This window comes from Pseudopodoces humilis, chromosome 8, assembly GCF_049639895.1.
Source record: "Pseudopodoces humilis isolate 2021_Gansu_Grassland_sample_001 chromosome 8, ASM4963989v1, whole genome shotgun sequence".
Lineage (NCBI taxonomy): Eukaryota > Metazoa > Chordata > Aves > Passeriformes > Paridae > Pseudopodoces > Pseudopodoces humilis.
The window spans coordinates 3,802,758-3,818,982 of NC_142207.1; the positions used below are offsets into that span (position 1 = coordinate 3,802,758).

The 16,225-nt window shown below is 38.2% G+C and overlaps 1 protein-coding gene across 3 annotated transcripts in view; it reads right to left on the minus strand.

The window, feature by feature from the left end:
• The window catches only part of ARHGAP15 (Rho GTPase activating protein 15), a 322,272-nt gene that overhangs the window by 58,768 nt on the left and 247,279 nt on the right, over nt 1–16,225 (minus strand). For all 3 annotated transcript variants that reach the window (XM_014249190.2, XM_088059241.1, XM_005519597.3), the window contains one exon: nt 1,337–1,471. In XM_014249190.2, coding sequence (XP_014104665.2) covers nt 1,337–1,471 — 135 coding nt within the window. The remainder of the gene's footprint in view (nt 1–1,336; nt 1,472–16,225) is intronic.

A 16,225-nucleotide genomic window follows, 5' to 3' on the forward strand; every position in this document is an offset into this window, starting at 1 on the left:
CCAAGAGGGCAGAGCAGATGGATGGAAAACCACCTGAAGAACGTGTTCAGGTGCTGGTGCTTCAATGAGCATCTTATCCCAAGGCATCACAGAAGAACAGTAACAACAGAACAATAAGAACATTCAGAAATTCCTTATTGTTTTTTCCCCTCTTAGCACTACAGATGCAACAGGAACTTAAACTTGAGAGATGATGTTCCCCACCTGATTTCCTTTGGAATGAGAAGAAAGCGAGCTGCCAGGAGTAAATTTCAGGTAATGCAATTCTTTATGCCGTGGATTTAACTGCACTGCACCTCCAAATAACTGAGCAGGGAAGGATCTTGTGAGATGTATTTAACCTCATTATATCTGATGCTGGGTCTTGAAAAGCTTTAGTTGAACTAAAGACTCTTATGAATATAAAATCAAAGTGAGCTGTACATTAAGGGTTTCATATTCCCCGACAGCTGCGCATGTGCACACCCAGCTCTCATTAACAGCAATGGCAAATATGTGTGCCCATCACTCAGAAATCAGACCTCTGAGTACTTTGTTTGGTTTGTTTTTTTCCTAGAGATTTTCTCCACTGGATCTTTAATTAATCTCCTACTCGGCTTTTTCCCTTTAAGCTATCCCTTTCCCTCCCCTCCCTTTCCAACGGGAGCAAACCCCCAAATCACTGGGGTTTTTTGTCAAGTTTTTCCAAGCTGATACAGTTTTACAAAATGCACCTGCATATATTAAATACAGGGAGGGTTTGCAGCACATAAACCACAGAGATGTGGAACGGAATAAATGCCTGGGACTTTGAAAATACTTTTGCTGTCTGCCAACTTTAAACAAAAAAATAATAATCAAGCAAAGGTAGATATGATAATGAGAACATGAATGTTTTTGCATTCTTTTTGTGATCACTGCAAGGCAGGAGTCTGCAACCTTGTGGAACAAAACACACGCATTTCATTCTGATTAACATAAAGACAGCCCCTTCTAACGTGATTCACAATCATTAGTCTCTCTCTTGTGTTTGGGGATATATGGATTATCAGCCTAGCATGTTTTGAATACATACACATTTTAATTCCTTTCCTAAACCATTTTAGGCACTACAGTCAAATTGCAGAGACAAAATTTATAGATCAATAATTCGATATTTTTTTTCCCTTCTCTCCAGTTAAATACCTAAGAGCTGCAAGAGATAAAAGGCAGTCTCAAAAAACAATAAAAAGACAGGATCACGGATAATGGAAGGTAAGTCAGATTTGAGATGCCCCTGCTCTTCTATTTTTAAGTTTATTATTATTTTTATGTAACAGGCTATTTCACTAGCTGCTACTGTATGTGATGTACTTACTTATCGCCTCCACAAACTGTTCAAAGAAGCAGTATGGGAACAGCGGCTCAGGCAGCTCTCTGAAAAACATCTTGAGTGCTCCGGTGACAACGTGGATGTCCTCCCACTGGCTGTCGTCCAAATTCAGCTTCTCTTCTGGGAAAACACGAGGAGAAATGGAACAACTGGTTTTAATGAAACAATTACAAGACACTAATTATTATGTTAATGTTTGCCTACTATCATCAGCAACCGTTAACAGCCTTCTGCACCTAGAGGTTTGGTGCTGTGCATGTTTTTTTTTTTTTTTCCTTTTTTTTTTCTTTTTTTTTTTTGTAGGAAGAGAACATTTTCAATGGAATACCATCTGTAGGAATGCAGCTAACAAAAAAACAGGAGACACAAAGAGACAGTACCATTGACACAGTATGTCAGATACATTTATTCCCATAATGCATCAGTATGAAAATTAGCATCACAGCTCAACATGATTCAAAGCTATTTGGTTTTGAGGCCGAGGGGCTAAGAGTTGCCAACGATGGACGGCTCAAGGGACCGGCCTAAAGGCCTTGCTGAGCCAACAGGAGACATATGCTAAACATGGCAATAGAAAATGAGTTATTGCTTTACATGTGTTAGCCTTGCTATGTACAAGGGAATAATGGGGAACGCTTTTCTCCTTTTTATTTTTTTTTTTTTTTTTTTTTGCCTGAATGTAATGTCAGCAAGGAATAGAGGACTGTGAGAGAAAGGATATTAATTCCTTCTTACTGCTTCAAAAATATTTTGTTTGGTTTTCATCTCTGGGAGGAAGATTTGCCCAGCAACAATATTAGACAGACCCCTGTTGGCCTACCTAGGCTATGCAAAGCTGTCAAAAATGATAACACACTAAAGACAAACCACAAGTGCCTCCAAAACTGTTTTGCAAACAAAAAAACAATGTTTTCTTTTGAAGCTTGACTGAGCTAAGGAATTTAAATATAAAAGAAACTAAATACTAAAATAGAGTTTCTAATAAAAAATAAAACAAGATTGGGTGATTATTCTATTTTTCTTTGAGTTTGTTTTTGTGGGTTTTTTTCCTTTTTAATTCTAGGAGAGTGATACTGTTAGAACATAATAAACAGTGAGATCATAATCCATATAAAACTTGAGGAAAGAGCAAATCTTTATTAGTCCAAATTAAAATGACACAGAATGACACACACTTTCTCCAAGTTCTGTTAGTCCAAAAATGGAGTTTTCCTTTTTTTTTCTCCATGTGCTATGATTTTCTCTTTTAGAAAATTTCAGTCTGAATGCAAATCGGGGGCCAACCATGAAAACTGCTGAACAAATTTAATTTGAAGCAACATGGTCCTGAAATGTTTTACTAAATGTCACTGAAATTTCATGTGTAGCAATTCAGCAGGCTTCAAGAGCAGCCTCTTTGCTGAACTGTTGCTAAACAAAATGGTAAAATCATTGGAGACACATGGACACCCACAACACTGGATCCCCGTACTGTAACGGTTTACTCTACTTTTTGGGCAGAAAATCTTATTCAAAATGGAGTCGCCTTTCAACTTTTATTTAATAAATGTTATTAAATGCTTTCAAAATTTCTGGATCTGGGAGATGTATACAAATAGAGAGTAGATCCAGTTCCTTAGCTTGGAGTAATGTGAGACAAAGCTGGAACAAAGGCAGACTTGTGCATTTCATTTAGATGTCTTGCTTGCTTCTTTGGTTTCAAGCTTCTTTTTTTTTTTTTCCCCCTTTCTTTCTTTTTTTCCCATTCAATTACCTCAATCATAAAAGTAATGATTTGATCTCAAATGAGTTACCAGAGGGGATCTTCTTTAGACTCTGAGATCATATTTGATTGATCGTATTTCAACAATTAGCCTTTTATTTTGCCACACACTATTGAACTAGATCGACAGCATCTTAGCAGGCCAGCTTTAAACAGTCAACTGTTAACAATAGCATCAAAAAGAGAGACCTGATGGGGTTTACTGTCACTTTAAAGAACAGGGTGGGTTTTCACATTGTTGAAATCTGTCAGATATTTTGAAATGTCCCTCTCACTATGGTGCCACACCCCCTGCGTGCCCTTATAATAAAATTGGTTTTACTCCTGATTAAATCATTTTCTCCCTACCCACTACCATACTTCTCATAATGGACCTGTGTGCTCTACAGCTGGTGTTCTTCCCATGGTACCAATTCTTACTTTATCTTTTAAGCACTTTGCTGCTAAGATCTCATGCAGAGTGCTTATGTTTTGTTAAGAGCTTCATTCTTGGAGAAATAGCTTAACACATGTTCTAAAAATGTTGTACAACTTATTGCTTAAAACACATTTAGAAAATGTATAAGTACTGTAGCTTTGGCACAGAACTTTAAGTAGAAACCTTAAAAAAAAAAAAAAAGAAACACAACTTGTTTTTGCCATGCATTTGTCTTAAATGTCTAAAGTGGAATGCTTGACTTCTAAGGCTTTATAGAGACTTATCTTACCAGATTTTTGCACCATTTCCAGCTCTTCAAGGAAACGTGTTAGGAATGTATCATCGTGAAAGCAAAGGGTGTCAATTTTCCCTCTAGCAATAAGAGAGTTTTTAAAAATGTTTGCTAGAAGGAACAAATGCCAAGTCAAAAAAAAAAAAAAAAAAAAGGGGAAAAAAAAAAAAAGGAAAAGAAAATAGAAGTCCATTCAGTGTAAGACTCTCCTTTGGTTCCCACTGGTTGGAATCTCTCACATGCCATGGCAAAAGGGCCATAAACAAACGCACACAGACACACACAGACACACACATTTCAGGCTGGGTTTAAGGGGAGGACCTGGCTTTTTGGCTTTACTCAGACATATTTCTTATTGGGGTGTTTTGCTTACATAAAGATTAAGTCCCAAATCTGGTATTTAAACTTGACAGTCAAGGACTGCTTTCAGTCAGGAGATACTGTATCTGGGAAGATGCTCAAAATCTCACAGTCCTAAAAATTTGCTTTAACTTGTCAGTAGTATTTGATTAGTTCAACCATCACTGCCAGTTGATATCATATATCTTAGATACAGACACAAATATGCCCAGAAAATCCCATAAAATTTATGCTAATACTCAGGCTGAAAATATAAAGACCACATTAAGGGGAAAAAAAATAGTGTGGGCACTTGTCAAGGTTATTTGTTTAAAAAAATCGATATACAATACATTTGTGAAGGGAACGTGTGCTTTACTGTGTTATTATTCAGCCTTTTCAACAATTCACATTTTTAATGGCACTTCTAATGTCTGCAGTAGAACGAAACAGGAGATCAGCTTTGGTTTAAGGGTGCCATTCTGAGGTTCAGAAAGGAAGGTAATCTATGGAAAGATCAGCTAAAGACAGGGGAAGAAAAATAAAAATATGAAAATCAACCAAAGCTGTAGAGAGAGCTGAGTTTTGAAAGAAAATGGATGTGGTTCCTCTAACCACACGCCCTGCCTGGTATGTAGACTAATCTCTAGGAGCAAAATGCAGTCATTTGAGAGCCCTGCTCCTTCACTTGTCTTTTCAGATAATTCATAGCTTGTATTTTCCCAGCTCTAAGCTGTCTCTTGCCCATGCTGCCATCACGTGCCAGAGCACCACCTTAAAAATTTTTGCCCCCTTTGAGCATTCCACATTCCTGCAGTTCATGAATGACCCCAAATCATCACGTGGGAAGCAAGTCCTGCAAACCCAGCTGGCAATGCCTGGTCTGCTGTGGAGGTTCTGCCCTCAAAAAACTTTCTAAAGCCTTTGGTGAGATGGGTCTTTTTTGGGTCTCATACTGGGACCCATTTGCTGGGGTTGCTGCCTTTTCCATCATTTCCCTGCTGGTGGCTGCAGACAGCAGCACTGGGTTGAAAATTTGGGTATGTCAACCCCCAGCTCCAGTGTTGGAAACCTCAGAGCACTGGGTTTTTATCCCAGTGACCAGTGTATAAGCTGAAGGAGATCTCTCCTGGAGAAAGTCCTCCATGGAACTGTTAAATAATGCTTACAATCTCCCTCACAACAAAATCATTGCGGAAGAGCTGGGTGTGCACAAAGAATTCCCAGTTGGCTTCAATCCTGGGAAATTTTTTGGACTCACTCATCCCAATAAGCATTTTACTACTGAGAGATCCAAAACAGAGTCTTGTGGTCAAAAGAGGAAAAGAAAATTCCTCATCCAGACATTAGGAAAAGACCTACTGACCAGTGTTGTTATGCTTTTTTTTCCAACTTGAAGAAGCTTGTATGAAATTTGAAGACACTTCTTTTTCCTGTTTTTTTTTTTAATAGCTATATTAATCAAAAATATTTTTCAGATCATTCTTGGTCTTCAATAGGAAAAAGGGAAAGAACAGGCTCAAGCAGAAGTTCTCCACATGCACCAGCACAGTTCCTCATCACAAAATCCCTTTGTGAGGGCTGTTCTCATGACTGACAGCACAATCAATTTGTACACTGAAAAGTGTGTGTGTTCCATGGTTGTACCTGCATTTTCCAAGCCACAGCCTTTCTGATCTTCAGTGCACAGACACAGCAGCATTCTTGGGGCAAAATGATTCTTTCAAACACTCAATTTAGAGCAGCAATCGAGCACAGAGACATCCAGACATTACAGCAGTGGGGATGCTCTGAGGTGGTGAAGGCTGTTTCTCATTCTATGACAAGGAGCTCCATCCCTTGGTGGAACAGCGCAAGAGGCTGAGGTAAATCCTGCCCAGTATACAGACTGACCATTGCAGCCTATATACACCCTCCAAAGTGCATAAACCCCCTGGAACTTCTATGAAATAGCACAACAAAAGCCTCAACTCCTGTGAAGCAATAATTTCCTTATCCAGGTGGATTTTTGTGGGCTCTTCCTCTCTCCCTTGCTAGGTTTGGGAGATCCATTGTCCTGCCTGAGCTCAATGCATGGCCCTTCACCTCCAAGAGTGTTTAAACAAATCAAGGAAAATGTCAGCTAAGCAAATCATTACATTTTGTCTGCAATGGATTTCTAAACTGCCTTGTCTGAATCCATCTAGTGCTAGAACTGATGCATTGTCGAGGATATACTCAGCAAAAGAAAGCTTGTGTGAATTTCTCCTCCTCTGCTGGAGGAACCTGGCATGCCCTTTCAACAGAAAATTTAAGCTGTGATGTTACAGTGCCTGTAAATGTGTTTATTATTGGAGAGCCCATTTCCATGAAGTCCAAGCACAAATTACTGAACAACTTTAGCTAAAAGGCAGAACATCTCTATGTGCACCCAGAGTGCTGCTGACTCCAGTCCCCCAAAACTACAGTTCTCTGACCTGGGGGCACGCTGGAACAACCAAGTACTGCTAACTTAAACCTCAGCTTGTGCCAGGAAAGAAAAGGTTTCTGTACTTGAGCACACTGGGTCATATTCCTCCTCATATAATTCCATGAGGTCCAAAAAGTAAGAGAGGGATGAACTGTCTCATTGTCTCTGTGAAATAGATCCAGTGCACTCGAGGGGTTCAGGGGTGGTACATGATGAAAACACGCAGAGGAGTTCAAAGGTTTGGAAATGTGCTTGGCCAGTGATGCCACAGCGCTGGGGAAATTTCTACACCATCAGTTGCTGTTTAGAACTGAAAGCATAAAATTATAGTGGTACTGAAAGGACAATACTTTTGGCAGCCAGAAACAGGTATCATCACGAAGATACTCATATGTTATTCACTGCCAATACCTGCTAAAAGCTGCAGTGATATTAGTTTTGAGTTAGTATATTCTATCATCGTGATCTGAAGCAATAATTACTGTGATGAGATTATAATTACGAGTACTTTTAAAATTCATTAAATTAAGCTGAATCAACTATTCCGTATGGGAAAAGGAATGATTTTTAAGGAGAGACTATTTCCACTCAAAATGCAGCTGAAATCTCCCTAAGAATAAACAGACCACCTGTTTACAGATCAACATACTTCTGCCAGACTCTCTTGGAGGTGACTTGTAAACAAGGAGTAGGAGCAGGCAGACACAGCCCGAGCATGGAGACCTGCAGGGCCTGATCACTCCTTTTGGGGCCAGAGAAATAGTCAGGTACTGCCCAGAGTTTTAAAAAAGGGACAAGAAAAGAGCACAGAGGAATTCCCCCCCAGTTTTACCCTCCCACAGAGCACCAAGGCTGCCCAGACACCAGGAATGGGCTTGGCAGAATTTCTGCAACTCACAGAAATTAAACGTCTGTGCTGAGGGGAAATTACATTTGTCTTACAGTGCTGAGATTCTGTCCTCCATCTAATTCTCTCTACTTACCTATTGCAAAGTAACTTCAGCTTCTTCCTCACAGTTAAAGCACACTTCATTTTCTCTTTTCTGTTTATTCTTCCCTCTTTATTTTGAATGGGACTAATGACTACAGAACAAAAATACCAAATACTTGGCTAGACGAGTAACTTATTCTTCAGGATATATGTTGCTGTTCAAAGGGAAAAGTCCATTCTGAATTCTGCTTTTGACTTGATTGATCTTCCTCTCTTTGCTGTGTATTGTATATACATACATTAATCAAGGTAAATATCTGCCTTCCAACTACAAATCTGTTATTAACATTTTTTTTTTTATTGTGTAATTGCTCTCCAGTAAGCTTCTCTACAATCTAATTTTAGGGGGTTTATCTTTTTTTGCTTCCCCATTTACAGTCAGATCTTTTATCAGAATTATGTGTATCAGCATCTGCAAATCTACATTTTAAATAAATTGAAGGCTCTCAAGATCTAATACAGAGAGGAATTGGACAATGACTCTCTGTCCCATTTTCATACTTCAAAAATATGTTCATATTCATATCTTTTTAATTGTGCTACTAACTCAGAGTGCTTTAGGATTCTGTCATATAGCTGTTCTGTTCTTCTCCTTCTTGCTGTTTCTAACACTGCTTCTATTTCCATTCTTGTCAAAAGCCTTTTCATAGTCCAAAAATCTGTACACAATGTTTTGTAATATTTGGCAGACTTATCTGAAACCTAATTCACTGCCTTCTTGTGATTCATGGGTCATAAATTATTTCATATGTAATGTACCCCAAAGGGTAAAAAAATTCTTTGTATTAAATTTCAACAAGATACTTTAAGGGAGAGGAAAAAAAAAAAGAAAAAAAAAAGGAAAAGAGTATTTTTGAGAGATTCTGCAAAGATCTGACCTCAATATATTGTCTAGTGTGTTGTCTTCCACAAATGGCATCTCAGTATCCTTTAGTAAATATGAGATTTCAACATGCTACAAGCAAAAACACTGCTGTAGTGTGGGCTTGCTATGGACAACTTTAAAGGAAAAGAGAAATACAAAATATGAAGCACTGGATCAGACGAGTGATGCATTAAATCAGTCCTGTCTCCAGTGATTGTTAAACTGAAAGGGTCTGCATGAAAACAATTCAAAAAACAAGAATACCACCCAATCCTGACTTGTTGCATGCAGCCAAATATATTATTGTGACTGACCCCAGTAACAATGAGCTTGTGCCTCAGTGAGTGAGTTTCAATAATCAAAGGAAATAATTAACAAAACAATAAAGATCATTGTAACTTCCTTTATGTAAATAACTTCCAAATGTAAATCGATCAAAGCTCGAGCTAAAATTAAGCAATTCCCCTAGTCCTCTTACAATACTAGAAAGAAACAAACGTATGTGGTTTGTTTACAGCTATAAGGATTATCAAAGAAATATTAGTTTGTTGTTTAATTAGAAAAGTAGAAATCTAAGCATTTCTCAAAGTGCTATTCACATTCCTCATATCTGTAACCCCATTTATTTTGATGGGACTATTTCCAAGGTTACAGGTTACCCGTACATGTAAATCTCTGTTCTTACACCTTGTTTTTTTAGGATGTCCAGAGAACAAACTTTACATTTTTATTTTTTAATGAGTGGGCTCTTTGAAGCAGAACATCTGAAAGAAGTATTCTCACATGAAATCAGGTGCACACAAGCCCTGTAGATGTCAAGGACAAAACATTTTATTTTGTACAGAATTTATCTTTTGGTTCACTGAAGTCAAAACACTTCTGTTCATCAGAACTTTTATAAAGGACTGTTTCATAATATGAATCCATTTGGATTATCTGACCAAAGATAAGACTTCAATGGACTTACTATATCATTCACCACTGTACCAGTGCCACAAAAGGGAATTACAATTAATTGGATTATGTTGGTCTCCACCCGCTGATTGTAGAAGAGAAAGTCTGAAACTGTAACTATTTCAAACGGACCATATCTCTCATCAACCATGGGATTTGGACTTTAATTTACCAATAAAGCTTAATTTCTTCTCTATATTCTCTTCTGGTTAGGAAGAGGTCATTTAAACACTTTATTCAAGTTATTCAAAAAGAAAGGACACTTTTGTTAAATACTTTCAAACTAGCACTTTAATACTTGCACCTTACCTTTAGGAATTACTTATTTTATTTTCTTATTTCTAAGAGCAATAAAGTGAGTTACCTTGAAAAACCCAATATGAAGATCCAGAATTTAGATAATAAGGTAGTAAGAATAACTCAGGCTTCACATCCCCTGGTTCAATTAATGAAAATTTGGTTGGGATTGTTACCTAACACAACAATTTGTTATCACTTCTATAGTGAACAGAGAATATCACTTCACCTCATGGACAGACATGAAGTAGTCAGAGTTTTCCGTAGCAAAGCATCATTGTCATCATGTTTGTCTGTATGGGAAGTTACAGCAGGAAAGGCAAAGATACAAGTATAAATTTGATAAAATTTTATATAAATTTAAATTATAAATTCTACTAGCTTGGAAATAGTCATGTTTTACAACACAGGTAACTTCAAATATGTTAATTAATGTGACTTGCATGCTAAAACCCAACAAAAATGCCATTCTTATTTTGAATGTCCATGAGTATGTACAAATATCTTTATCTGGATGGATGGACATATCTAAATTTGCTAATATATTATATTTTTGCTGATGGCTCTGCCTCAAAGTCATTAGCATTTTTCTTCACTACCCTTACTGGAAGGTTATTTCAGTGCCTAATTCCTTCAAGTTGCCAGACTACATTATTCAACTTTATATACTTTAAAAATAATTATTAATATCAGTAATGCTCGCTTTGATTTTTTTTTTATTTTATTTTTTGTCAAACTTTCGAGTTCGGTTTAAGGAATAAAAAGTCCTCAGTCAACTTACTTCAAAACCATGTTGCTTAATTCACATTTGCATTACTTTTTGCTAATATCTGAAGCTCTAATTCCGTTCCCTGGATATTAGCTGGGACTAGCTATGCTGTTAAAGATAGGAATGCTTCTAAGTGCTTACTGAATCAGGGCATATGAGATGATAATTGTATGTGTTTTAAAACAAAACTTTAAACAGGAGGGGATTATATAAGTTGCTAAAACAAATATATCTTCAAGTGCACTGAAGGACTTTCAAACTTTAACGAAATACCCTTTGATAATAATAGTGCTAAAAATAACATGAATTTTCAAATATTTTTATGTGTTTTGAGAATCACATGTTACCCTGAATATGGAAGATTCTCTGTAAGTGCACTTTTATCATAAAACTCATCAGCCTCAGGGTTCCATCCACTCTGAAATCACAGCAGTGGATCCTGTCCTGATCCAGGCGTGGGTTATCCTGCTCATTCCAACTTCTTCTGGCTGACTTACAAACATTAGCATTTTTATGACAGCAGAAATTACTTTCATTGGAGGAATAGGATGCCTTTGCAGGTGTGGAAGCCCAAAGTGTCTGGTCAAACCTGTGTTTATGAAATCCATGGAATCCCATGACTGGTGGGATACAGAGCTGCACACACAGGAACATTTGAGACCTTGCCCAGGTCATTTTGACCAAAAGGTTGGAATTTTGGGGCCAGTGTGGGCTTAAAACGATATCTTTACCCACCCTGCCACGTGCAATTCCATGTGCCATTCCATACCTTCTCCCACTGAGCCTCAGGAGATGCGTGAACACCCCGGGGCACACGTAAACACTGCTGGCAGTGCCTGTGCTTCCTCCTTGGCAGGGAAGGGGTGCGATGAAATTCGGGTGACTCACGTCACGATGTTTTCCATTTCCCACACAGCCTCACAGCCTCACGTGTAAGGGGGAGACAGTGGCGTCTCCTGCATCCACCAAATCCTTGTTCACCTCACACCTTTCCCTCCACCTCACGTGCACCTCTGCATTTCACATTTCGCATTTTCATTTCCTCTGTGGTAGAACCCAGAGCAGATATGCCATGTTACCCGTTGACTTGTGCCTCCTTTTCTCTTTTCCAGGGTTTATCTGGACGTGTGTCCTAATTGTCATGCTTCCAATTCCTCTCCTTCCACCTCAGCTTACAGGCATATATTACAGGAGGGCAAGAGTGTGCTTCAAAACAATTTTAGAACTTTATAGTACATGGATTTTTCCTGTTCTACAAATTAGTCTTGTGAATGGACTTGTAATAACATGAGGATTTCAACATAAAATAAGAGATTTTTCGTGTCTTTGGTTCCTTGAGACGCATTCAGGTCCCTCCCGTGAGAAATATATTAAAATATTGATTAGATTAGAGCAACATTTCAAATAAATGGAGATTTATACTTCCTTTTGGAGACAGAATCTTATAAAAAAGTTTCAAGGCATCACACAACAAAGCAGTTGACAAGAAAGATAGCATCTGCTTTCCTGGCTATTCAAGCTGAAGTTTTTCATTCTAAATGCAGGCAATGTTTCCAAAGTTAACATAATTAACTCACGACAATCCTGAAACATCATAATATAAGATACAGATGGAAATTCAAAGCTTTAAAAATGTCATATAGCTGCAAGAGGATTACCATTTTTAACAGCGTGAATCTGAATAATAATTAAAACAGGTGGTTTTATTTCAAACACTTTTGACCACTGTGGCATTACTGGGCAGGTTATTTATGTATTAATCTATTAGGAAGCAGATATTTCTCAAAAATTGTGATATGTGAAAATAATGAATTTAAGAGATAAAGGAATGACACTCTCTCCTGCTTTCTGAAACAATGAAAGACCAATAGTTCAATTAGTTAGTAATTTCCATGTGACTATTTGACAGATTCTACTAATTGTTAAGCTCCCACTAACTATTGCTTTACATAATTAATTATATTCAAACGTGAACAACAAAGACATGTGGGCCAGTTGCCCTTTTGACAATGTTTTTCGCAAACTGATTTGCTTACCAAAAATATTTTTAGAAAGAAAAGATACTAATCTGAAGTGGAAATACACATCAAAAAAATGTTGAAACAGCTCTGCATTTTACCATGGTTATGAGAAAAAAATTTGGATTGTTTAACATATCATTTATGCTGCATGCATAATAGCTGAAGTCTTCTAGCAGAGATCTTTCATATTAATTTAGCATTGCATAAAATTCATAGTAACAGGTCCAAGGGTCAAGCATCATTCATCATTAGTTGAAGTGACATTTGCAACCCTTCATATAGCAGCTGCTTGAAAGGGGAAAAAAGGTATTCTTTGGGAGAATGGGGGGTAGCACACAATCCCCGCTCTATCCGCGGAAGGGAAAACAAGGTGCCACTATGTCAGCGTGGTAATGTGCTTAAATTTGGTGATGTCATTCTTCCCTAACCCCCACGAGTCACAAGGCACAAGGCAGCTGCATTCCTGAACTTTGGAGTTCGGGTGGAGATAAGTAATAACTAGATGTAAATGAATTACATTACTGTGGTTGTGAACATAGCTCTGTGCATCTAAATTATGATTTATATCAGGATCCTATCTTGTTTTTGAGGGTTTTCTACTTGTTAACAAGGCAGCCCTTGTTCTCGTGGCATCCTCCAGGCATAATAGTTTCTGGGAAGCCAAATAAGATCACTTTTGAAACTGCAAGACAGCATTCCAAGACTTTGCAGCAGAACACATTGGCCAAATTAGGACTTCTGAAGACTGTTAACTAACAAATAAAATCTTTTTTTTTTTTTCTTTTCTTTCTTTGTGGCATGTCTTCACTACTATAAGACATTAAGATCAGAACCGAAAATGTGAGCAATTAAAATGAAAATGTAATCATCTGCAAGAAAAGATAAATTTGTATTAAATGGCTAATACTTCACAGTCCTTTTGATATTACAAGTACTTTTTAAGAAAATATATATTTTATGTCACAGTAATTTTTATTATGTGAAACATGTGATCTCTTTGGAATTATGCACATTTATAAACCACAGCCATTAAAACAGCATGCGACACAGAGTAGTTTGATTTTGGAGCTTTGCTAATATTTGGTGATTTTCCTCAACTTTATACCTGAAATATATTTAATTTATTCATGTCACTAATTATCCACTAGTATTTAAAGCACTGGGATGACTACCAACCCGGACTACTGCTTCTTCCTTAACAAGTTTAATGATTTTTACAAGGGAAACCAATGTTTTTTAAAGAGTCACTTAGAAGCACATGAAAAATGTTCAAGGACATTGCTTATTACACACTGCAATTCTATGAGCTGCTATAAATTAAACTCCCAGTCAAAACACTTCTACCAGTGAGAATTAACTTTTCTGTACTCTCCACAAGCATTATGGGGGAGAGGGTGCACTGGTCTGGAGTCAAAATAAGGTGCAAAATAAGGATTGAATGGTGGCATTTTGTTATAGCCAATACCAGCCCTGGCCCTTCACATTGCACAGCAGCTGTGAGCCTCAGACAGAGCCCCAAAATGGTTTGCAGACCAGGTTGCTCATATAATATGTTATTTAAAATATAAGGTGGTGAAAAACACATCCCCAAAACAGACCAAAAAGCATTTTCACATAGCAGCACCGCTGCCAGTCCATTACTCCCATGTCCTCTCCCTGTCCCCTGGGTTTAATCACCGTGCAGCCATTAAACACGTATGTAGAGATGTTATAGATACCAGCCAGGCAGAATGGCTGTAAAAGGAATAGAACAGCAGAGGCAAGATGACTGGCAGATAGGGTTGCCACATCCCCCTTAAAGAGACTGCTCCTTTTCCACACCTTATGTCTCTTGTACCATAAAAATATGCATAGATGTATGTGGGAGCATCATAGCAGATTTCTTGGGATGCGTGCCATGCATCTGAGCTCCGAAGCTGGCTCAACGTTGTCACCATTAAGTCTCAGTGTACACAGCAACACTTCAATCTAATTTCAATTAGGGAAAAGTTACACAGAAACTTCTTTGAGAGTACACATGACCCTACACATAAATACCAATTAAATTCAGTATCATCAGTGTCTTTGCAGCGAACATTGATATCACCAGCGAGAGGAGGGAATTTAAAATGAGGCAAGGCTTGATGACATTACCTCCATCTACAAGCTCTGTCTGTGTTAACTAGTACGTCAACGATTAGTAAAACAGTGGGATTCATCTGTGAAGAAATGGGGTGAAAAGTAGAAATTACATGAAATTTTCATTGCAGGCAGTTTTTATGAGACATAAGGTAGAATATTGCATTGCTATGCAACAAAATGCTACCTGGTAAATGAGTAAAAGCTTAACCTGCTGAGAAGTTACAGACACCAGCAGTGCTGGCAGTTGCAGCTGAGACAGCAGGAGAACTAACTAAACTAACTAAACTAAACTAACTAAAACTGCTTCTCATACTGAGGATATGCAATCTCAAACCAGTTTTTTACATGTTTAGCTACCCCTGTGTCCTGAACACAGACAAATATGTAGGAAAAGGGACTTCCAGTGTCATTAAGATCAGTGTGGTTGTGCCTGTTTATAATTGGGTACTCAGGATACACAGGCACTGCATTTAGACTTGAGCCGTTTCCTTTTGTTTGCCCATCTTTTATTTAGAAACAATGGGACAAAAAGTGTGGCAAGTTAGGGCTTTACTTCTTGACAACCACTTTTCCATTCCAAAGCTAGGAGACTTCCCTAACATGCAGATGACTTGAGGGAGATAAAAATGTGCCCTTTAAGCCCTTTCCACAAAGACACCACCTCCCAAACCTGCAAGACCAGGAGGAAAAGTCATCCTGAAAGTATTAAGGCTCCTTACACACCATCGCTCTTTGGTGACTGGGGAGATTTTACAGTCTTTCAAATCTTCTCTCAATCACAGGATGCCTTAAATGGACAGAAGGTCTTAAAATGTGCTCTCCATCTCCCCAGTTGAAAAAGATACATTGAAGGGGGAGGGAGGGGGATTCAGGCCACAACACAAAAAGCATTAATGCAAAGAACAGTGGGGTCTCTCCCTAATTTGACTTTCTCTACAGGTGGTCTGCAGCTGCATCCAAACAGGTTACACTACCGCCTTCCCATGGGTATGACAACAAAGTAGGATCTGTATTCACAAGAATACATTTTCTGGCATGGGCTGATTCAGGTCTAAAAATAAGAAAAAAGCATTTTTTCAGTATAGCCTGAGGTAACTCTCCGCGCCAGCAGAAGACAGTAGCACTCTTGTTTCACTGGCTGTGCGTGATGATAAAGAATATCAGAAACCTATTTCATGTGACTCACTGATGTCCACAGCCAGATTCCTATTGATGCATTTTATTTGTATTAGTTTGTTCTCCATCGACCACACAACAGGCTAGACCAAATCAATAAGCAATATTCTGTTTTCTATTGACTTGGGGAGTAATTCGCACCGGACCCTGCGACTGCTGTATCTGATTTTATAGTTCTGTATATCATCATGGGCTCAGAGCCCGCTGGGAGCCGGCAGAAATGGGGAAAAAAACTGCAAAGGCAAGGTGAGATATTGGCTTTTAAACTATTGGACCAGCCAGAGAAGAGGTCTGTGCAATGGGTGCAGAGGGTATTTCACCTTGTGCCTAAGGAGTTCTAAAGTGCAGATGTGCCTTTGACAGTGTGCAGAAATGGTTAGGGATGAGATGAAGATATAACTTTTGCGTCACACGTCCAGC